General features: G+C 30.8%; 1 protein-coding gene across 2 annotated transcripts in view; it reads right to left on the bottom strand.

Moving 5' to 3' along the window:
* The window catches only part of LOC127724420 (uncharacterized), a 31,942-nt gene extending 14,385 nt beyond the window's left edge, over positions 1 to 17,557 (bottom strand). Inside the window, exons 1-7 of one of the 2 annotated variants that reach the window (XM_052231373.1) lie at positions 17,465 to 17,557; positions 8,710 to 8,781; positions 8,069 to 8,197; positions 3,526 to 3,639; positions 2,738 to 2,830; positions 1,841 to 1,933; positions 1,475 to 1,558 (exon numbers count right to left, since the gene is read on the bottom strand). In XM_052231373.1, coding sequence (XP_052087333.1) covers positions 1,475 to 1,558; positions 1,841 to 1,933; positions 2,738 to 2,830; positions 3,526 to 3,639; positions 8,069 to 8,197; positions 8,710 to 8,767 — 571 coding nt within the window. In that variant the 5' untranslated portion in view covers positions 8,768 to 8,781; positions 17,465 to 17,557. The remainder of the gene's footprint in view (positions 1 to 1,474; positions 1,559 to 1,840; positions 1,934 to 2,737; positions 2,831 to 3,525; positions 3,640 to 8,068; positions 8,198 to 8,709; positions 8,782 to 17,464) is intronic. The other variant, XM_052231374.1, reaches the window with a different exon arrangement.
* Positions 17,558 to 25,146: the final 7,589 nt, after the last annotated feature.

The raw sequence follows: 25,146 nt of genomic DNA, 5'->3' as shown, positions 1-25,146 counted from the left end.
TGTAATCGAAGCTGTTGAATAAAACTAATTTGCATAACTTAAAAACTTACACATTTTGGCCTTCCGCATGACCGTAGGGACATTTATTGTCGAAGTGAACATCTGGTGCAGTGAAATTAGTACCGTTTATGTTATTAGTTAAAATGGTTGACACAAACCTGTCAGTGTTTTTAATGGTAATGTCCCTTAATCCAATATATAAGTATAATCAAGTTAAATCGAACCATTTACGGTAGTATATACATTTCAATTGAACGAAATGCTGTTGATGCCGGCAGTGATTGACAAAGAGATAATTATGTAAATGAAATACAACTACATTTGGATATTGCAAATGTATGGTTTTGGCAAATATCATCCTGGATATAAGGAGATTGGAGTGTAATTTAATGAAATAACATTAACATGACACCAATTATCAAAGGACTGTGATGTAAAACAGCATATACTCTCCAATATAAAATAAGACTACAAAACATGTTAAACTCTAACCAACTAACAATCCGTCAAATTGAATGTAAAGGCATTGTCGAACATCTGCCATCAACTCCCAAGTTTTTCTGACTTGAATTTAAGTTTTGGTTTGTCCGACACGACATGATCAGCTGTCAGCCTATTTCTTTATCATTAATCTTGAGAATAATAAATAAACTCTCAAGATCAATGGTATTTCCGTTGAAGAGAAGTAAATAATTGTTATTATTATACTTCATGTCAAAATATCAGAGTTTCTTTGGTTAATACGAGGGAGAAAATTTACTCTATCCCATGGCAAATACTCTATTCCCCTTCACGGAGACGCTTGCTCAAGTGTGCGATTTAATAAATGCGGATGGTTGTTATGTACAAGACGACATAGTTTATTACTTTGAATTTGAAATTTAATAGACAGTAATAACAGAAAGTTCAGTATAATAAATTAAATAACACATATCTGAGAGGGTGATAGAGCAGATTGTTACCCCTCAAAAAGACATTGTCAACCTTGGCTTCGCCTCAGTTGACAATGTTTTCTCGGGGTAAAAATCTGCTCTATCACCCTCTTAGCTATGTGTTATTTATATAATATCAAATAATAATCCCATTCTGTGTTTAGAAGTCGTGTTTTAGACATTTTTTATGTTCCGGTTTGTGTTTTGTATATCTTTTGTTTCTCACACGTTTTTGCCATATCGATGTAATATGCATAAGCATACGTTGTTTAATATCAATATACTTTTGTTCTTCTCAAACACAAACCATGCTCTGATCCTTAAACTCATCAAATGTATCATGCTTATAATCTTATACTCCTGACGCGCGCGTTTCGTCTACACAAGACATATCTGTTGTGTAAGAATCAAATTTCAGAAGAAGTTCTCGGAATGTTTTGTTTCAATGCTCCTGTTTTGAGACGAATTTTGTCGTTATGTCTTATAAAGACGAACACTTTTTTGGTAATATATTTCATGATGTTTTATATGATGCCACTTACCTTCATTCGAGTAGCCATTTTCTGTATCGCTGAACGTATTTTCCAAGCACGGAGGTATATTCGAAGCTTGAAAATTGGAATCATCTATTATAGCAAAACGGAAATATTAGTAATGAATCCTGCTCATAAACAAAAATAATTTCATGATTGAATTAAAACACCAAATAATTATATATTAAATGCATTGTGAGTAAGTTATTACTTATACATTAGTCAAAATTGCTATGTGTGAGTTTGAACATGTCTGTTAACATTATAACACAAGTAAATCGGTTTTTATCTAAAAAGTAATTTTGATATGGTTGATTTTTATATACTGAAAACAAATTCGTTAGCCATGTTTATATTTTTTTAATATAATTATACCTATACGTGATGAACATGACTCATTTGCCGACTGTAGATCTGACTTCTTGCTGATATTTCTATTATTTGCGTTCTCGTGGTTTTTTGTTCTAGCTATAAAAAGAGGAGAAAACCAACTGTACGTTAACAAAGCACAGACTTTTAAAATACACATAAAAAAGTTTACAGGACTCAACACAAAAAAGAGACTGTAGAGCAGACTACACCACCAACGTAATTAAAAAACAAACCAACTTCTTCGACGAACAAACAAAGACTTTAAACAATGATGAACGGATGGTCCAGATAGTTCGACTCGGAACAGGCTAAAAATGTAGGGCTTAAATCAGTTAAACGTTCTCACAAACTTCCAATTTGCATATTTAGACCATGTGTCGCACAACTAAAACAAACAATATGAAGCCTGCACAGATACAGCAATCAATTGGATAACCACTTATTTGAAAAAAGCAAATAAAACAACGGCTCATAATTTTGAATATACACTAACACTATTGAAACCTATATCATGTAACAACATATGGTCGTTGAATACTGCAACCGCGGCAACCAAATCAGAAACAACACTATTAACTGGTTTCATTAAGTCTCATCATTTACTCTAATTCAAATCAGTAGTATTCTTGAAATGCATGTAGGTATCTTGAATAGGAAAGTCATCCGAAGAGGGAACAATTTTACACATTCTTGTTACAGGGATATTTTTGACATTGTCCCTCTGGTATCTATTGTCCTTCTTTTCAAAGACTTAAGTTTTTTCTCGGACAGGAATCAAAACAACCATCTGCCAACACTCTAATCATAGACGTATACAAGTGAAATCCGTAATAGTTTTGACCCATAAGGTTAACTAAAATAAGCAAAAGAAAAAAAATAATCATGTCTTTCTATGCATACCCTTTTTAGTTAAACAGGCCTGGTTTCCTAATTTAAGATCTGAATTATGGTTGAAAATTCTGTTCAGAGTGTTTTCGTGGTTTTCTGTTCTAGCTATGAATTAAAAATAAATAACATCGCATATATACTATAAATAACTGAAAATATATACTAAAGGTATATAATTACAGCGAAATTTGCATCATGCCTAGGAGAATTTAATGTAATTCTCACATTCGATTGATGTGATTTTCAAATTGGTTTGATTCGAGCGCAACCGGCTTGTCTTTTTAGGACAAAAACTTGTGTCTTGCGTACACACCTATTAGGCTGGTATCTTTGGTGAAACTTTTCTAAATTAATATTCTATTTTCGTTCAAACATGAAAGCAGTAGAGTAACATATTGATATTAATTCTTTTGAATGCGCTGTAAATCCTGAAAAACCGATGGAATAACAAGCACTGTTTTGTCTTTTTTCTTATGTCTCGACAGCGTTTTATATAATTTTTTTTTTCATTTGATTTTTTGTTATGATGGTTTCTGGAAGGCAAGCGGATTGAAGCTTATTCTAAAGACGACATATTCCATTTTCACTACGTCTTAATTTTCAAGTAAATTCGATTTGTTATGAAGTAAAAAGAAATAGTTGAATAGAAAAGAGGGACGAAAGATACCAGAGGGACAGTCAAACTCATAGATCAAAAACAAACTGACAACGCAATGGCCAAAAATAAAAAGACAAACAGACAAATAATAGTACAGATGACACAACATAGAAAACTAAAGACTAAGAAGTTGATTACTAACATAAGATGTCTCCAAACAATACTTTCAATTCAGTTATGTTTTGTGTTCTGGTAATATGTTGCAGTATACTATTTGACGGTATCTTTATCTTTACATTCGTTTGTCCCTCTCTACCTGAAAATGAAATAAAGATTGTGTGTTGATGTTTGAATAAGAACTTGTTGTTTCTTATTAGACGTGTTAGGAAAGTCAATACGATTTTGACGCCGATGTTAAATACAAATACAACTACAGGCTATAGTGGGGACCATCTCAAAAAGCACAGCTTATCATTCATTCAAGTTACCTGTATGGGTTTGTTTAATAATGCTGAGATGATTTTTAAACAATTTATTCCGTAATACACAGAGGAGGATCCAGCAAAACAACATGATCATTATCAATAATATTATCACAAAATTGCATTGTTTCATAGTAGTGATCGATTAAATTTAAGATCGTTGTTCAGCCATTTCATTCTAATTTGTTTAACGACTACAAGAAGAATCTGTAAAGTGATAAAAAAACAGTGTAATCAAATGACAATCTAATCTGTATTTTTTTATTATACATCAATCTTTGTTTCAAAAAGTAAAATAACAAAAATACCGAACTCCGAGAAAAAATCAAAACGGAAAGCCCTTAATCAAATGGCAAAATCAAAAGCTCAAACACATCAATCGAATGGAAAATAACTGTCATATTCCTTACTTGGTACAGGCATTTTTTATGTAGAAAATGGTGGATTAAACCTGGTTTTATAGCTAGCTAAACCTGTCACTTGTATGGCAGTCGCATAAAATTCCATTATACTGACAACGATGTGTAAACAAAACAAACAGACATAATAGGTAAAAATGTCAAAAATAGCGGTACAGCAGTCAACAGTGTGTTATAATCTTAATCACTATAAAAACAAACAAATATGTCAACAAAGAAACACAAAAAGGTATATAGACAAAGCACATTAGCAAAAGTGAAAGACAAGGATACAAAAATTTACTATAGCACAATAACACAATGACGGGATGTATAAGTACCGAGCCACGTCAAATGGATATCCCCAAAAATAGACTAAACAGTAAAAGTAATATTCACAAAGAAAATTAAAACAATACTATAACACGTTAATGTTCGTTTATTTGAAAATTATCGAAAATATACTTTTCCGGTGGGGCCTTTCATAGTTTTTGTGGGGAATGGGTTTTGCTCCTTGTATGGGGTGACATATAATTGCAACAATTTACGCTATTTGGCATCTGGTAGATAGTTGTCTACTTTGACCATCATACAACATCTCCTTATTTTATATCATTTTCTAGAATAGAGAAATGTATAGCTTAAAATTCTATTAAACAAAAACTAGAAATGTGTGTACTTGACAAGCATTAAAAAATAAAAGAATGAAACAAAGGCATACTCAGTTTTATTATCTTTTATTATCTTTTTATCTAAATTTAATGTAATGCTGAAAAGGGACAATACCTAAAAAGAACGCTAAAATGTGTGAATTAATTATTCTAATTCACATTTTAACTGACGTTTTCCTTCTATCAACCTTTGTCAGTTATTTTTTCGGACAAAATAGGTTATCGATCTATTTTTTAAAAGACAATCTGGTCATTATTCGAGCATGTTTAATTTACGTTTCGGTGAATTCGAAGGGTCGGAAATTTTCATTCTTGTTATCACGGATATCTCCACCAACAAAACAGAGCACCATGATTAAATTGAGATATTGTTGAAAGTGGCGTTAAACTTTCATACGGAGAAATTAATTTTATTATCTTTCAAATTGGATAAGGAAGATAGTTTGAAAAAGGAATATTTATGTTAACCTCTCGCAAAGCCTGCTAAATTATATGTCGGGCAATTTTTTTTTTTTTTTCGATTTTCTTCTTTTTGTTTATCCTAAAAAGTAAAATCACAAAAATACTGAACTCCAAGGAAAATTCAAAAGAGAAAGTCCCTAATCAAATGTCAAAATCAAAAGCTCAAACACATCATACGAATGGATAACAACTGTCATATTCCTGACTTGGTACATGCATTTTACTACTAATATTCACTATACACTCCGCTTTCTAAATTGGACGGTACATAGTGATGGGTGGATGGATCTATCTGTCCGTTCTTTCGTCCTTTTGTCTATTCATTGCATTCATACACCGATAGTAGTACACAGTACATAATCACATACGGCTTCCTCAAAACTGTGTTTATTTATGTGAACCTTCCACCAATTGTTACGCCATATAGGAGACACAAAATGCAACAAAACCGGAAAGGGGAAAAAGAAAATGCAAACAACTAGATATAGAAGAATTTCAGAATGTCAATTTTATGTCGAACACACCACCAGACGTTTGAAACATAAAGGGTTGTTGGAACTTTGTATAAACATCCAAGACATGCATCAAAACAAATTGTTGAATTGTGCTGGACTTGTGGAGAGACAAACTGAGTTATTTGACTGTTATTTTATAGTTGGATTTGTGGCTATAAAATCCGTCATTGTGACATCAAGGAATTTGACTTATCACCTAATAAGTACTTACATGAGCAACACGACGGGTGTACATCAGGACATGCCTACTCTAACAGAGCCCTATAGATCAACTTGGCTTTTCGGTGTTGCTCAGTCTTTAGTCATCTATGTTGAGTTTTGTAGACTGTTGTTGGTTTTTCTCTGTTTTTCTTATTTTCTCAGGGCTTTGAATATTCAATTGTTTTATTCCGCCACTTTTTTGAACGTTGTTTAAGGGAAGCTGTATTAGTTTAGTCTGTTATACTTACTTAGTATATAGCTGACTTTACTGGTTTTCACGACGACTAAATTGTATTTTGTTTACTTTTTTATTGTTGTTATTCTATTAATAAGGTTGATTAAATCTATATCGTCATAACATTCAGTCCCAAATCGAGACCATACTTATCGGTTTTCGTAGGTAGTGTGCATACTTGAAGTATTTCAGTCTATTAATGGATGTTGCATTGGTTTTATAGATATAAGTGACAAGTAAGATCATATCTGATTGGATAGACAACACTTTACAGTGTGAAAATACTATTTTTAAATGTTAAAAGGTTTTTTTTTCTGTGGTCCATTCGAAAACTGCTTTAAAAACTTATCTATGCTTTTTCGATCTGTTTATGATTTTAGTTTCATGAATGTATAGAACAAAATTCCTTTTATTATCTACCGTCCGACCACCGAGGGACGAACTATACATATAGATAATTTTGACCTCCAAAGGATAAGTTCGGTGTAAACTCGCTAGTTTTGTAATAGCAAGATTCAATCAAAAGAGAGGCGAAAGATACCAAAGGGACATTCAAACTCAAAAGCCGAAAATATACTAACAACGCCATGACAAAAAAAGAAAAAGACCAACAGACAAAAAATAGTGCATTAAACACAACATAGAAAACTAAAGAATGTGCAACACGAACTCAATCTAAAATTGGGGGTGACTCAGGTGCTCCGGAAGAGTAAGCAGATCCTGCTCAACATGTGGCACCCGTCGTGTTGCTCATGTTAGTACAAATTCGGTAATAGGTCTAATTCGGTAGGTCACATTCAGTGAAAATGGGAAGGGATCGTTGTTCTGCTATGATCTGTGAAACGGATATTCCATAATGGTCAACCAACTCGTGATGGCGTCCGTAAAATTTACGAAGGGATGATTTCTACTTCACCACTTGGACCTCTTGGTTTTATAGCTTCCTAGTGAGCAGCAACCCTCTATCAAGGAAATCATGATAGGAAATACAATCCCCAGCATATCATATCAACTGGGAGATATCTACTCCCTATGCAAGCACTGCTGGAATGTTGCTTCATAGTAATGGAAAGTTCACAATTAAGAAGCTGAAATCAACTCTTTTGTCGTGAAGTTTTGTTTTCAACCGACCCTCATTGTCAATTATCTAGAAGTAAGTCAAGATATGAGGCAGACTTAACTGTTGTATCCTTTATCTTAAGTTCGATGGGATAGATGGGTTCAACATAGTCACCAAATTTTGAATTATTTAGTGAGAGAACATCGTCTATATAGCGGGATACTGCTAACTTCTTGTCTTTCTTCTGAGAAGTTTCTGTATAAAGTCAGCTTCATATGAATAAAGGAACAAGTCGACAAGAGGAGGGACACAGTTGGTTCCCATGGGAATGCCGATTGTTTGTTGAAAAACACGTCCTCCAAACGCAACAAATATGTTGTCAATCAAGAAATCAAGCATCTTGATAATGTCAGTTTCAGAGAATTTTTATTTGAAGCAGGGTGATTTTAGTAGGAATTATCCCCCCTAAGACAAGATACTTGTATCTACGTTGGCCTTATTTTTTGTATGAAACAAAGCAGGACCAATTCTTTCAATTTGTCTTTTAGGTTGAAATGGGGCATACTAAAATCATGAAACAAAAGGTTGTTGGTGCTGAATGCTTTTCAAGTTATTAATTGATTTAGAACAATTTTTTAAAGTTGCGTTGAATATAGCTACTGATGTGTACATTTGTTGTTTTATAAGTTCCTGTCGTAGCAAACAGTATTATTAAGAGTACCTTTATTGATTAAAACATGTAAGATTTCCCCTTCTTGTATTACATTTACATCAGGTTGTGTATTAACAGACGTTGGCTGTGTAAAATATTCCTTCATCTTTTGAAAGAAAGATTTTGGAAGGAATGGTTCTGAAAAAGAAAGATTTTTTTTAAAGTGTTACAAACAATGTAATTTTTGTAATAATTCATGTTACAATCACTCCAAAAATGCAAAAGTATAACACGTTTAAATTCTATTTTTCTTTTAAATAGAGTAAGGCTTTCAACTCAAATTAAATGGTTACTCTTTTGTTGAAGATAAAGTAATTTCTAACTTATAGTTTGGGAGATTTCTGTCTAAATGGTTATAACAATAATTTAATAAAATGACAAATAGCAGACTTTTACAGGCAAAGAAAAACTGTCAAAATATGTCCAAATATCTATAGCAAATGAAAGGTAGTGTAACATTATGCATAATTGGACTAAAACGAGTTGAAAACCTCAACAAACAAAAATAAATAAATAAAAACAATGCATGTCAAAGAACATTTGATTTGACCGATTGGCAAAAAAGTGAAGAAATGCATATTAGAGAAGCTACGTAAATGATAAATAACAAATGGGTGTAAAGATATTGTTGAAAATGTATTAAGACTCACGCTGAGCAACAGAATAGGAACTTTTATCATATATTATATTTCCACTAGCCGTGTCCATGCTAAGGTGGTGTACTGCAACAAAACAACAAACAAAAACATATCATCTATTTTTCATTTCAATTTGTGTTCTAAGCATAACAGCAAATTATATTACAGCGTCATTTTGACAGATGTTCAAATTACTCTCCCTGTTAACTACAGTACTTGCAACCTTAGGTGTTACTGTTTGACGGGAACTTGACTGATAGATGAATGATCGGTGACGGATGTTTGACTGATCGATGAATGATCGATGACCCATAGAATCCGTCAGATAAGTCAAATAAGCTATATGAGAGTTGCCGTGACAACGGTCAGCGATCGATCATTAAATCAATTATATGCACGGATCAGACGGATACGTATATAATTAAAATTCTTATGTAAAACAAACCCCACAGTATTTACATGTTATAAACGCGGACCTCTACGAAGACACCTTTTCTCGTTTATTTGTAACCAACTTTGTTCCAATAACACCAGCGACTTTCAGTATAGAAAGTCCCTGATAGCACATACAAAAAATACATGAATTACTTTTCACGCATTACATTTATTTTTCATAATTGGTTCTCTTATTTTTCTGCCATATAAAATACATAAGTGCAGAATAATGTCATGGTCAGAATGTTTCTGTATCACTATCATTTATAAGGAAAAAGATACTAAATCTTTTGATTGTGTTAAATAAGGATTCAATAATTTCTTTATTTTAATAGAAATCATGAACCGTCATTAGATTTTTAGAACTTTGTGTACATCAGGATTGGTTGTTTCATAAAATCAAATGAATATCAGAGAAAACATACAAAAACATGTAAAATGTTGTTTGCATTGTTTACAATTACCAATATTTCTTCTTTTTATCAAAAAGATGCAATATTATTTGTAATTAGTTATTTCAAAGGCCTCCTGATAAGTTTTTTTTTTATAAAATTTAAAAAATATGAGGAGAAAGATACTTAAACTTTTGTTTGTGTTGAATAAAAATGAAATAATTACTTTATTTTATTAAAATTATGAAAATGATGATCCTTTGATTTTAGTACTTTTTGTACATCAGGATTGGTTGTTTTTTATGAAATATCCTGAATTTCAGGTGAAAGATACTAAAATGTTGTTCGCATTGGTTAAAACTGCAAATATTTCTTCTTTTATATCAGAAAGCATGCACCGTCATTTGCAATCAGTCATGATAAATGCCTTTAGATAAGTAATTATGTAAAGATGTGCATAATATAGGGATAAATATACTTAAACTTTTGTTTGTGTTGAATAAGAATACAATTATGTCTTTATTTTAATGAAAATCATAAACCGCCATTGGATTTTTAGTACTTTTTCTACATCAGGATTGGTTGTTTTTCATAAAATTAAATGAATATCAGAGTAATGATACTAAAGTTCTTGTCGCATTGATTAAAATTTTCAATATTTCTTCTTTTTATCAAAAATAATGAAAAGTTATTTGTAATTAGTTATTTAAAAAGCATCATGATAAATTTTTTTGATAAACATTTTAATAATATAAGGAGAAAAATCTTAAACTTTTGTTTGTGTTGAATAAGAATGAAGTAATTACTTTATATGAATAGAAATTATATTATGACTTTAAACTTTTATCTTACGGTCTTTTATCCCCTCAAAACGAGTTGCATAAGGGTTCGAACTCGCGCGTATTTTCATCGTAAATCAATACAGTCTTCAGTCTATGCATGATATCACTATATATACCACGAATGTTGACATGAATCAATATCTAACTTATTCTCTGAAAGCGCTTAATTGTCAATACATGTCAATAAACTGGATTTCTGTCTCATTGATAATTCGCTTTTGTAATCATTGAAATATATATATTATGTCTTGGTTTGTTCATAATCTTTTCAAATTAATTTGATTTGTTTTATTTTGGGTGTTATTTTTTTAAGGAAAATTATGTTCTTGGGTGTAAATATATAGCAGTATGAAAACATAAAATGACAAAAAGAAAAAATAAATAAACCATTGTCTTTAAAATCATAAAAAAGAGTATTCCATTACTTCTTGTCACTTGTAACGTACAAGGACTTTCAATTTTCCTTGTTATCATAGCAAATGCTTACTTATGGTTTTAGTCTTATAATATTATCATACTATCAATCAATTTTTCTTTGTTTGATTATTAATTGTCCAAATATACATCATGTCATCATTGAACAGACTCTAATTTGAACAATCTGTGATGTATAAGCCACGACCGTGAAACTACTTCTTTGGCAGTTAAAACAGAAACAAAATCATAATCATTATATGAAAATGGTTTATATAAAACTTCTAAGATTGAAACAGAATTTTGGCCGAGAAAAAATTTACGATGAAAAACAAAAATTCCGGGTACAAGGTTTGAACTGCGCACTGTTAATATCACATATATGACTTTCGTTACCAACGACTAGACGGTCACGGCTATGAACAGCTTTATTGAAAGTTTATAAAATCAACATAATTATGCATCTGTGGCAAGAGCAATTCTGCTGGAGATTCGGGAATCCGTACAACAGATAATACTACTTTATTGACAGGTTGACAATGGATGCCAAATGTAATAACGCTAAAATAATATAAACTTAATGATACGGAAACTGTTTAAACAAAATCTATAATTGTTCAAATAAAAACTTAAGCACATAACTCTTTTATTTTGGAAAGTAATATAAATTGGAGCATGAAGAAACGGTAGGTTTGTTGCAATTACTCTAATTTTAAAGTTTTGGATTAGTACGGCTAAATGGTAGCCAGTCCTAAGTCATCTTAAAACCCGTACATGTTGCTAAATATTATATATATAAATTTCAAAGGTTCTAAATTTTGGTTATAAGATTTTTTAAACTTTTCAAAACAAGATAAATAAATTCTGTATATTGATGTTTTTCTTTTTAAATAAATCAGAAATACCAAAATCTATTCAATTTAATAATTTGTAATGATTAAACATTTAATGAAATATGTATTTACCAATATGAAATTTGGAGTTAAAAAGGGGAGCTAACACCCGATTTAATTTATATTAAACTTATTTTAACTTGTCAAATGTCTAACAATAGATGTGAACCGTGTGGATATAATCACTTCCAGCTATTACAGAATATAAAAGACAAAATACGAAATTATCTTTATGAAATTCCGTTGATTTATTGTCAAAACGTAAAACAGACAGTCGTTTTACTAGAAGTGGGGTAAGCTAGAGAATTAATAAGAAGTGGTGAATTCGGAAACGATAATCAACTTGCGACTAAAGTCGCTCGTTGATAATACCTGTACCAAGTATGTTTTCCATTCGTTTGTGGCTTTTGAGCTTTTGATTCTGCATTTGATAATGGACTTTCCGTTTTGAATTTTCCTTGGAGTTTGAAAGTTTTGTTATTTTACTTTTTTCGTAGACAGTTGTAGTCTAAGCAATATGATAACCAATATACTAATCGCTAAAATCGTCCAGAACCTAAGCATGCCTTGAATAGTTATACATTATACGAAAACAATTAAAGATACCTATCATCAATAACGCTCTAAATAGAGAGACGTATTTTATTCTGAAATGATGTCAACAGTTGTCTTATTTTTTTGGAACGATGATTTTTTTTTACAGTTTTATTAACGACTGAGTAAGATTCAGATCAAGAAAGTCTCAAAAATTCTGTAGGACTCTCTCAACAGGAAAGGGGGGCAATACGATTTTTTTACTGGATGCCTATATGGTCCTTTACTCATATTTCATTAATCAAGATGAAACAAGATTTGGGTATTGATAACACCGCAATATGTTTATACCGATTGCTTATTTTTGATAATTTGTTCGATGTACATGTAGTTACAACTTAAAAAAAATAGAGTTTGACATATTGTAAAGACACTTGTTTATAGTTAAGATCGTATAATGACTACTTCTCGGTTATTTTTGTTTGTTTGGTTTGTGTGGTTTGTTTTGTTTTTGGTTTGTTTTTACTCAAAAGAGGCGCGCTTGTCAAAGTACTTTGAAGACAAGATGATTTTGAAAATCACTGAAAACATAACATTTGAATAAAGATGTGGCAAATTTTTCAGCCTTCTGTATCGCATCGAAAAACCTTAGTGTTTCGGATCAATCAAAAAATTTAGTTTTAATGAGAGGAAACAGTAGTTTACCGATGTTCAAATCTCATCAATTCATTCAAAAGATATAAATGAAGGTAAAACACCAAGGCAATTGCATTAACTCCAAACGTTACGAAACCGTATTTGTAAACAAGCTTCCTTCTTGACATGTTTAAGTCGGATGAAGAAGGAAAGGGGTAACAAAGATAGTTTATTGGATTGAATGTGTTGTTTTGACTACTTCAAACCACTTATTATTTTGTCCACTGAAATAGTTTTATTTAATATCACATAGGCCTAAAACTTATTCTGCATCGCATATTCATTAAACATGTTAAATGATTGTTATTTAATTGTCTCTCTTCATTTTGACCTAGCATTCGCACATTCGGCATTTGCAATTATGCATTATGATTATCCCTGTATATTGCTAAAGTTTAACAAAAAGTAAAAAAACAAAAATACCGAACTCCAAGGAAAATTCAAATAGGAAAGTCCCTTATCACATGGTAAAATAAAAGCTCAAACACATAAAACGAATGGAAAACAACTGTCATATTCCTGACTTGGTGCAGGCGTTTCCTTATGTAGAACATGGTGGATTAAACCTGGTTTTATAGCAGGCTTAACCTCTCACTAATATGACAATCGCATAAAATTCCATTATATTGATAACAATTTGTGATCCAAAAAAACAGACATAATAGGTATAAATGTCAAACATAGGTGTACAGCAGTCACCAGTGTGTTATAATCTTAATCACTATAAAAACAAACAAATATGTAAACAAAGAAAAACAAAATGTCATATAGACAAAGCACTTAAGCATAAATGAAAAACAGGAATACAAAAAATGACCACAGCACAACAACACAATGTCGGGATGCATAAGTACCGAGCCACTCCAAAAGGATATTACCAAAAATGGACTAAACAGTAAAGATTAATAATTTACAAAGAAAAAATAAAAGAAGTCTTTAACACGTAATTAAGATGATAAAACACGTCAGTACCTAGAATCTATACTTCAAGACCATCATGTATTAATTGTGAAGTTGAAGACTGGAAACATCTTATGGGAGTTCAATAACATTGTTTTTGTAAGCTATATGCTGTATGTTTCCCTTTTAAATTTATAATCCCGTTGCGTTCTTACATTAAGCATTGAATAATAAACCTGTCGAGTGCATTTGTATTTTACTTTATATGTAAATTAATTCAAACGTTGCACTGATGTTGCAACAAATACAAACACATTTAATAACATGGCTGTAAAACATGTTTGGGACAATCAAAAACTTACTAACTGTGTTTTTTAATCAATATATACAACACGATTATCTTAACAAGTAATAGCTATTCTATTAAAAACGTTTTGCAATTGTTTTAAAATATGGACTCTGACATCAGTAGAGTATCATTTAAAACAAATCATTTGAGTATAAATTCTATGTTATTCATTCTTCTACTAACATGTACTTAAACATGTAACAGATAGGACTGCGATTATGACATCTTAGTGAATGTAGCTTTAAAGTGCATTCTCATACATTTCGTAAGACTGTCCGAGTGATATCATAAATTATCGAAGATATGTTTCTGATCATATATAAGAACAGCTTCGATAAACAGGCTCTAGCAAATTCAAAGGAACTTGTGGAACTATTCCAAACAGTCAGTTTCTGAATTATTCATAGCACATAATTCCTTAATGATTCAACTAACAAGAACATTTACATTCTAATTCAATTGTATTGTTAATGCAAAGGATATGAATTGCTAACGTTACCATGTATTGAAGTTGTATTTTTATATTTATATTTTTAGAAACACATTAAATAATAAACGATTCAAGAATACAGTAGGGCAAACATTTAATTTGATAGGTGCATGATGTTAAGCATGATATGGTACAAAAATTTAGGCTTTCAATGATATATAAATATATAAAACTTTAAAAAAAAAACAATACATTTTAACCTTAATCTGAAGTACTTGTTTAAAAAATACTTTCATTATCGTCCTGTTTGTTTGTTGACACAGTGTTTTAAAATGTTAGGCGTTCACTCTCTGCGGGTATAATCAGCTCAGTTGTCATACCTTTATAACAAACCTTTCTTAAATTGACCGTGTGGAATTTATAAATTATTAAGCAACAAAGGTTTCAACTCCCTCGGGAAAAGTCGATCTTACATGAATTTGTCATTTTTTTCTAGATCCTTTTTGGTCATGTTGCTCTTCAAATGTTTCGGTTCTTATACATCCTTGGCTTTCAAATGTTCTGCTTTGAGCATTCCTGGTGAAGGTAAATCAAGAAATGCTCTTCGGACGCATTTAATTTGTAAAGTGTTGTTTTCTTTTTTTACCACACTGGGTTATACCACTGGTGGTGGAATATCAGTCCCCGAGGTTATCATCTGATCAGTAGTGAGCACTTCGGTGCTGGCATGATTTATAACAGATCTTTTTTAAATTTGCAGTTTACCATAAAACTGGTGTAGCGTTTATAGTATATAATGTTTCAAATATGGAAGTTAGTAAATCTCATCCCACACTACGATGTTTATTCGTAGATCAGCACACTGTGGATTCGCAATTATTCGAGGGATACACATATTTATGATTTTCGCGGTTTTAAGTGAACCACGAATTGCATTGTTCGAATTTTATGCAGACTTTGGCAAAACCACGAAATCACATATCTACGAATATACAGTTTTTCTTCAATGCACGAAAATTGTTACCCACGAAAATAAACGAATCCACAGTATTCAGGAAATGTACCCACATGTGAAATTTTAACGAAACATGTAAATAGCTCAAAAGATATTACAGATGTATAAAAGCTGTTTGCTTTTCTATATAACCAAATTCATTGCCCAATCTTATAGAATACATTTTTTAAAGAAAACAATATGACTTCATTATGGGTGATATTGCAACTTTAATCGTCATTTGTGTAGTTTCGTGTTTTTTCTGCTGAATAGGTCGTTATAATTAGTGCATACAAGAAGGTGTTCTTACCCTAAATGCAGGAATAATTACTAAACATCCAATATAAGTATTTTTAGTAATTTTTTCAAAGTCGAAAAGAAGCATTAAAAAATCTTTATAGAATATCAGTAAAACGCCTATGCTTTGAGAAATATTTTTTTTTTAATTTGGGAGAGTGATAGCGTTCGAGTTTTATACATGGTTAGAAATTACTAGTGTAGTCGAAAACTATACTATGGACATGTGTTACAGTATATTGACTAAATTGAGAAATGTACACTCCAGAAGATAGGACAAAGCCAAAGGTGAAGATAGTTGATCGATTAATTTCCTTTCGGAAAATTATTCATATTTTAAACAATATAAATAAATGCGTTACTTTTATTTCTACGGCTTCGGACACTTGAAATAATGATGAGAAAAGGAAAAATAAATATACAGAGTCAATAATAAAAAGATATTAATGTCATGAAATAGATATGACTTGTGATCTTGATAAATAAATTGATATTTTGTTGTTTACGGATATTATTCTTTCGAAAAGTATGGCTGACAAATGACGTCATACATGCGTTTTAAATTTCATCATTTTAAGAAATGATTCAAAATCATCATATTGCTTGGTCATCTCTTTACTGCAAGATTGTCATGGCAAAACCGCAGGATAAAACGTAAACATTTTGAGGTGTATCTTGGGCCAACGGTCTTGACGAACCTTATCAACAAGATACAAAATAATTGTTTCAAAATATGAAATACACCTGTATGTGATCGCCATGGACAGCAAAAGTGCAAGCTTCTTGAAAATAATCAACAATTGAAACTAGATAAATATTGATCATAGCAGACCATTCTCTGCTTTTGAAAAGATCCCTATAGACTTAGAAAATTCCGTGGTTTTCTTTAAAAAAACCAATAACAATTCTGATGAAAAAAGAAACATCATGGAATTAGGCACTGCCCTCTTGAAAAACCAGTATTACTGAAGATTGACATATTGCTGTTTTTTTTGTTTTTTTTTACTTACATACAAATTATATCACACAACAAAACTGTTTGAATACATTGAAAACAACAATTTGGACGTCTACAGTGAAATGTATGTCGACCATGTCGTCCTTTTTCTCACATAAGACAAAATGACTGTGTTTAATAATGGTAAAGGTAATTTAAACATGATGTGATCAATAAATCATGTTTGATATATCACGTGACGGTGTGGTGTGATTTATACAAATGAAGTTATTCTGATTTGTTTTTCGTTAATTGTTCTACAAAGAAAGACAACCCGAGACCTTTTGAAATATCAGTTTGATCGATTTAGTCTCAAATCTTGTGTATAATTCATATCTTTGTTAAATTTCAAATATAAGATATATTATAGATACTGGTGTGTTTTTACGAACTTTAACATGATTGTTTGAATTAATAACAAAATAAAACTATATAATGTAAAACCAGTTAAAATATCCGTCTGGTCTTTTTAATTTCCTCAATGTATAAAAACTTTAATATGCCGTAGATTAAAATTGCCATACTCTTACTTAGATCTACACATCTTATAAACATTCACTATAATATGTCTCAATTTGATCAAAAGATACTTACTATTTTAGATCTCTATATCTTTCACACAACTACAGGTTTGTAATACATACGTAGTAAAAATACACATGATTTAATGATAGATTAAAAGTTTCATTTCCGTATGATAACAAAACATTCAAAAGAGGGAAGTGTTTTAAAGTTATTTTTACACGCCATGATTAAAAATCCATGTCTACAGAAATAAACCTTTGAAACTGAAAAATAAAGTAACAACCGTTCCGGTATTTAACTATAGCACATCTAGAAAATATTCAGAAATGGGGTAAATGCAGATTGACTATCCTAAATTTGCATAGTTTAAATAAGGCATGGGGTTCAATTTCGCAGATACTTAATATCTAATGTTAAAAATAAATATTTTTGTATTAGACCAATAATATCAAAATTTGATAGCCTCTGTAAGAGAAATTATACATCCAAGAACTGATCCCATAGTTAACATGCGAGGACTTGAATTTCTTATCGAGTTGGATTTAGTTAAACTGAAATAAAAATAAAAAGGAAAAACTATGGGATATAGATAAAAATAAATGAAATGCACACCTGCAAAAATTGACAACACCATATCTACAGTGGAATGCAAGAAGACCCTTATCCAAGTACACCTTGATTTTAGTCTACACTGTAAAGGGACCATACAAAATGGAGCAAACATACCAAGAACTGATACAACTTTGTATGATAGCTATGATGGGCGTTATATGCATCTGCATTATAGGGGTGATCGTCAAAGACTTTCAAGTTTCAACAATTGGGAAATTGTCAAAATCAAATCACCTGAAACGCTAGCTGAAGTAGAATTTGTTAAACGGGTAAATTATACTCAACCGTTAATTGATATAGTTTAGAAAATAATAAATTAAAAGGTAATCAAAGAAGAATATTTGATTCAAGATATATTAACTTAATTTCATTATCAACAATCAATATAAAAAAAAACAGAATTAGTGTGCAGGTATTTAAGGCAAGCAGTTTTTGTACAAACACAACAAATTTTGAAGAACACAAAGCATACTTTTATTGCCGTTCCTTATCATCTTAAACTCACAGCGAGGCTATCAACAAGGACAAATTGCCAACACCTCATCATAAGTTCTGGACAACTCTATCTCAGGTTAGAGATAATCTCTTTGCTAGGTTTTGATGACGCTTCATTTCTTAATTTACGAACAAACTCCCGGATAATATCAGAAAGTAATAGTCCAAATTTTTGTAATTAATAATTGGATAGATGAAAAAAGGTGGCACGGTAGTATTTACATTCCGGAATTTAGGATGCTCTTTTGTGTACCCTACTTAGGTCAATGTATCTGAACAGTATGATTGGACAAAAAAAACAGTATCTACTGAACATACTTTCCCAAAAGGAGGGATGGATCAGGTGTAGAAAAATATGAGATAATTTTACATGCAGGTGAAAACGAATTTATGAGAACTTTTGTAAATTTTGTATTCACTGCATGATAAAAGACATAAAAGCACTAGTGGCCTTAGGTTTATAAAGATAGCAAAAAAGTAAACGCACATCATAAATATTAGAATAATTTTTTGAATATTATAAAAAAGTACTTCAGTTAACTGTGTATGTAGGATTTTGGGCAGTGTTAGAAAGTTGTGAAAATTCTAAAAAGGCTATCATTATCCCTATGGGCCAGGAAATACTACCGTGCCACCAAAACCGCCTGTCACATATAAAAACAAGTCAGATAATTTGCAAGTAATAGACAAATAATATGGAATTGCAATGATGATTTTTATACATATGTTGACTGAATGAGGAAAATAAAATCCCAATGAAGAATTTTGTTATTGTTCAATCTAATTATTATTTATTTTTCATTGCGCCTCAAACAAAAATTCCTACCATAATTTCTTGAAATACGGATATTCATTTGCAGCAAAATAATATAGTTTTACTTTTTAAGTATCTGAATTATTTTACTTTCAAAATGCTATCCTTATTCTATAATAACATGTTTTTCAATACCTTTATTTTTGCTAGATTCGTACATGTACTGCTTCAATTAATATGTTATGTTGCTCTTTATACATGTTATAACATAGATGTCTTTACATTGAAGCTTCAATTACTGAATTGTTTACGAAGATTTCATTTTTTTTATGCATAATTGAGATTGATGCAGGTTTTATTTTGATAAGGTGTTGAAAAATATAGTATTGCGAGTAAACTGTAAAAGGCGTGACAAAAGCGTTTACTGGCTTTAGATACAACAAGCACATTAATAACCAGAAATTAGAAGTAATTACATTTTTTTAAGATGTACAAGATTATAGTGTTTGTTTCAGTTGTGGGGTCTGGCCTGGTGACTGGTAACTAGATGAAGAACCGTGGATGGACGATGCCTGGTATTATCCAGAGTGTTACTATGTCAAAGAACATAATATTTATTACGGTATGATCAAACAGTAAAAGAGAAGTGGCGCAAAGGTTGTCCTATCATAATTTGGGTCTTATGAAAATCAGAATTATCACCAACATCACTAGTAGCAAGATTTCAGTCTGAAACGGTCATTTTGGTCTGATCAAGTCTTAATAGACTGAATTTACCGCTAGGGAAAAACGTTAAGACTTTTTAAGACTTTCAGACGCTGTTCAGATATGTCGTGTTCAGTCCGTTCATTCATGTCAAGATAAACAAGACAGAAGGCTCTAGCTGTTAAACAAGATATGTTAAGACGGTTTTAGACGAATTCAGACCAAACATAAAAAGTAATGTTCAAAATTTTCAGATCGGGTTAAGATCCGTTTAGTGTGTCAGAATGATATTAGGAGTTACGCCCCTTCATGTGGATGATACATTTTAATTTCAAAAAATTTACAATAAAAATGCTAGAATGAAAAACGTATATTTTTAATTATTTAACATAAAATCATTGGTTGACTTTTTATTTCTGTTGGTCTTTTTTTAAGAGATTAGTGATTTTGTTTTGTTGAGGAAATAAATTATTCGCATATAACTGTTTATGATTTTATTTTATTTTTTATTTTCTGATGTTAATTTATATATTTATCTACTTATTCTTTGAAAAGAAGTAATTGCAAATTTTAAACATAACATTAACAAAAGAGTGAAAACACCTTATAAATTTCTTGCGTCTGAAGCACGGTTCTGGATTTAACTTCATCGGGAACGATCAGCGTAAATACAAATATGTTTTATGTCAGATAATTTATATCGTTAATTTCGTTATCTTTCGATACTTTCCTCTAAAACTTAATAATTACTTCGTGGCATTAAGTAATCATTCCCCGTGCGTGTTATTCTTTTAATGTTTGGACAACCGTTTTTTTTTTTTTTTTTTGCTTTTATTTCGTAGTCACTAAGGCCGCATCAGGGAATCATGTCTCCGAGTGCAGTTAATATTCTGAAAACTGCACTAAGACCGTGACGAGACAATAAAACTATAGATAACATACCATCGGAAAGAAGAAGATGTTGATGGGGGGATTACAGAATGGAGAATGATTGGCAATAAATATAAAGAATAGAGAAAGTGGATAAAAAATAAAGAATACAGAATAATAAGGTGCTTGAATATAAAGTATTGATATCAATAGACAAAAAATTTAAAGAATAGAGAAAATCGGCAAAAAAAAATTAAAGAAAACAGAAATAAAGGACCCCCTCCAGATCTTCATAGAACTTTCCGTTAAAACAATACAACCTAATTTAAGTTCAGCATCGAGTATATATCCTAAGGCTTGTAAATGCGTTAATCCTTTCTTTCATTTTAATAACAATTGTATTTAATATAAAATAATTATGTATTTATTTGTTTATTCAAGTTGCACTATAGCAAATAATTCTTCTTCTTCCTCTAATAGTAATAAATGTATTCGTTATTTAATATTTTCTGGGGTCATTCAACCTGTGCCAACATTTTGAAATTTAGGAGAATAAAATTGTGAAAAAATGTTGGCATAGATTGAATAATTTGTTACAGATTAAGTATTATAAAAACATAAATTGATTAAGGTCTAATCAATTTACAACCAGTTTAAACTTAGCGTTAAAGTGTACTCTATGCCATTTTTTTTTACACATACTAGTGAAAATGTAGGTAATGTAGGTATCAAATAGAACACGTGATACTAGCAAAATTGTTGTCTAGATACTAAATTAATAATAAAAAGATAGACAAAAATTCTAAAATTGAACACCTATAAAATAAAGTTGAGAATGGAAATGGGGAATATGTCAAAGAGACAAGAACCCGACCAAAGAGAAGATATATATATATATATATATAATATATAAGACTTGAGAAAAAATATACAAAAATACCATAACTTTTTTTTTAAATCAAATTAATTTTGCAATATGAAATTTAAAAAAAATGTTAAATAAAATGATTGTGTTTCTTCATTTGTTAGACGGCGGCTTTCCAGTGGGACAGTGCGCCCTTTATTTACTTTCTTTTACTTTAGAAAAAGTACTCTGTGTTTGTTTTTATTTATTAAACTGAGATGTGAGATTTGTGGTTACATTTTGTGTCGCCAATTTGTAATTTGAAATTCCATCATTCGCAAGTCAGTATGAAAAATGCACAGTTAGATATTCAGTTTGTCACCAATAGATTAGAGTCTAATCCCCAATAGGGCCTCGGTGGCACTAATTTATATGTAGAAGATAATTATGATGATGCATCTGCACACTCAACTGGTGTCATGTTGTCATCCTAGAGTCTCCAGTTTAGGTCAGCTAGCCTGTTGTCATTTTCAATGTACTTTCTTTGACGATGTTTACCACCTGCTGAGTTCTGGATTATTCTTAACTCTGTAGCTGCTTGCTGTTTCTTCAGTAGTTTAACCAATATGATGACTCTGTCGACAAAAGCATGGAAGTTATGGATTCTTACAACCTCAGTTTTGACAGGCTATTGATACAGTAATTTTGACTACTTAGACCACCCGGCCACCGATGCCCTATTGGTATCCATTGTGGATTAGACTTTTATCTATTGGTGACAAACTGAATATCTAACTGTGTATTTGCCACAAAGAGTATTTTTTCCTGAAGTCAAACTAATTAATCAAAGGGCGCACTGTCCCACTGGAAAGCCGCCGTGTAATAAATAAATTTAAAAAAATCATTTTATTTGATATTTATTTTAAATTTCATATTGCAAAATTAATTTGATTTAAAAAAAAATGTTAAAGTATGGTATTTTTGTATATTTTGTTGCTTGTTTGTAGCATGTTTCATATTTAATATAACAAAATAATGAACAAAAGTTATCATAAAAATTCACAAAAGAAATAGCTTGTTCACTTTAATTCTCAAGTATTATATATATACAAGTGTTCAATTTTAGAATTTTGTCTATTTTTTTGTTATTAATTTAGTATTTAATTCAACACAATTTTGCTAGTTCCAAGTGTTCTATTTGAACATTTTTTTCCTTTTTAGATTTTTTTTTAATAAATTCATTTTAACTACAACACAATTTTGCTAATACTTTTTGTTTCTAATTTTTAAAAGAGTTAGTATTCAAAGCTTAAATATACTGACTGTATTTTACCTGTTAGTAATTAATAAGTGTTATAACAACAACTATTGTATTTTGGATGTAGGCATAGGTTGAATATAAATTTATCAAATGTTGGTATAGGTTGAAGACACCTATTTTCTGTCAATAAAGATTGAGTGCGATGGCACGTGCCAATAATCAAAAGGTAACACAATCAATGATCCTTAAACTATTAAAAACTTGGCAATTACAATGGCTATTTCACAATTACATCATATGTACACCTGTCATGGTATCATAGCTCCGTTCATGTATGTGTAATTTAAGGTTCTGACACATTTTATAATAGCTTCTTTCTAAACACTATTAACGACATTGTTAAAACTGCACGAACATATCACAAAACCGCAAATTTAGTGGTTAAAAAAAATATACGATAATGACAAAAAATAATTAAAAACTAAAAACAAAACAAAATTCTGTAGGAAGTAGCATATATTTACATGTATAAATTGTCTAGTGATTTTATTACAGCGGTATACTTGTTTTATACACAGACCATATTCTGATTATATTCTATGCTAAGATATTGACAAGACAGAAATAAATATGTTTAAAGTCGTTTTAAATCAATTCATTTCACAGCTATGGCAAATGTTCCTTCCCATTGTTGGATGGAGGTTAAATAAATGTAAACAATAAAAAGATGTATATTTCTTAGGCATGGATCTAGGCATTTCTGACGTATCTTTGATAAAATTGAGAATGGAAATGGGGAATGTGTCAAAGAGACAACAACCCGACCATAGAACAGACAACAGCAGAAGGTCACCAACAGGTCTTCAATGCAGCGAGAAATTCCCGCACCCGGAGGTGTCCTTCAGCTGGCCCCTAAACAAATATATATACTAGTTCAGTGATAATGAACGCCATACTAAACTCCAAATTGTACACAAGAAACTAAAATTAAAAATAATACAAGACTAACAAAGGCTAGAGGCTCCTGACTTGGGACAGGCGCAAAAATGCGGCGGGGTTAAACATGTTTATGAGATCTCAACCCTCCCCCTTAGCATATTTTTTTTTCTATCAAAAATGTATGCTGGTATATTTGTAACTCTAGGTGTTTACCTAAAATGTTATCACGGTATATGTAAAAGTTTTAGATTATTTTTTTTAATATTTGCCAAAAAAACATTATCCGGAAAACTATATAATAGCGTTTTGTTCTTTAATTCTTTTTTTGTGACTTTCTAACCTACCTTCTAATTTATACGTTAATCCAAACAGTGCAAGGGTGTAATGCAAACATACAAAATTCGTCTTTGGTGTATCATGTTAAAAAAATACCCACAAATTATGATAATTTTCAACAATTTTAGATAAGATTATGCAAGGAAATGTCACGGTTTTTGTTTCCTATTTATCTAGCAATATTGTATCTTTTTTTACACAAAGATGTCGATAAATAAATTGGATACCCTGCATTTATCATGCATTTCAATAGCATATTGTTAAATTGTTAAAAGATATCCTCCTTAACAGGGAATCAGTTAGTATTGAAAGTCCCTGTCCTAAATTATTGAATTTGTCATTCTGCATTGACAATATTCAATTCGTGTAAGTAATACGCACTCATTCGGGCTAACGCCCTTAATGTGTATCTAATAGATATAGGAAGATGTGGTATGAGTGCCAATGAGACAACTCTCCATCCAAGTTACAATTTATAAGAGTAAACCATTATAGGTCAATACATATAATTTTCTCCCTCGTTTCACCCCTCCGATAATAAAGTTTTTTCTTAACTAGATATCGTAGAAAAAAACAAACACAGTATAGTGTTGTGCGTTCGCTACAAGATCGCCTTGAATTTAGAAATGTAGGACAGAAAGTCACAGGACAAAAAGTCACAGACAAAAAGTCACGGACAAAAAGTCACAGGAAAAAAAGTCACAATTCAGTTTTGAGATTATTTTTCTTTAAACAAGAAAACACTAATTTAGAAAATAAAATTTTTATTTTTTCTTGAACTATTATATGTGAAGTAACTTTGTAATTAAAATTTATTCAATAAATATCAATAATGATCAAATAATTGTTATGAAAACAAAATGTCAACGTGGCTTGGTACTTAAATGGTTTCATTGTGCCAAGAAATATATCCTTTGCATGATTAAGATTTAATA

Source organism: Mytilus californianus, unplaced genomic scaffold (genome assembly GCF_021869535.1).
Source record: "Mytilus californianus isolate M0D057914Y unplaced genomic scaffold, xbMytCali1.0.p SCAF_14, whole genome shotgun sequence".
Taxonomy (NCBI): domain Eukaryota; kingdom Metazoa; phylum Mollusca; class Bivalvia; order Mytilida; family Mytilidae; genus Mytilus; species Mytilus californianus.
Note: the sequence above shows the minus strand (reverse complement) of the source record. Positions and strands in the feature narration are given on the sequence as shown.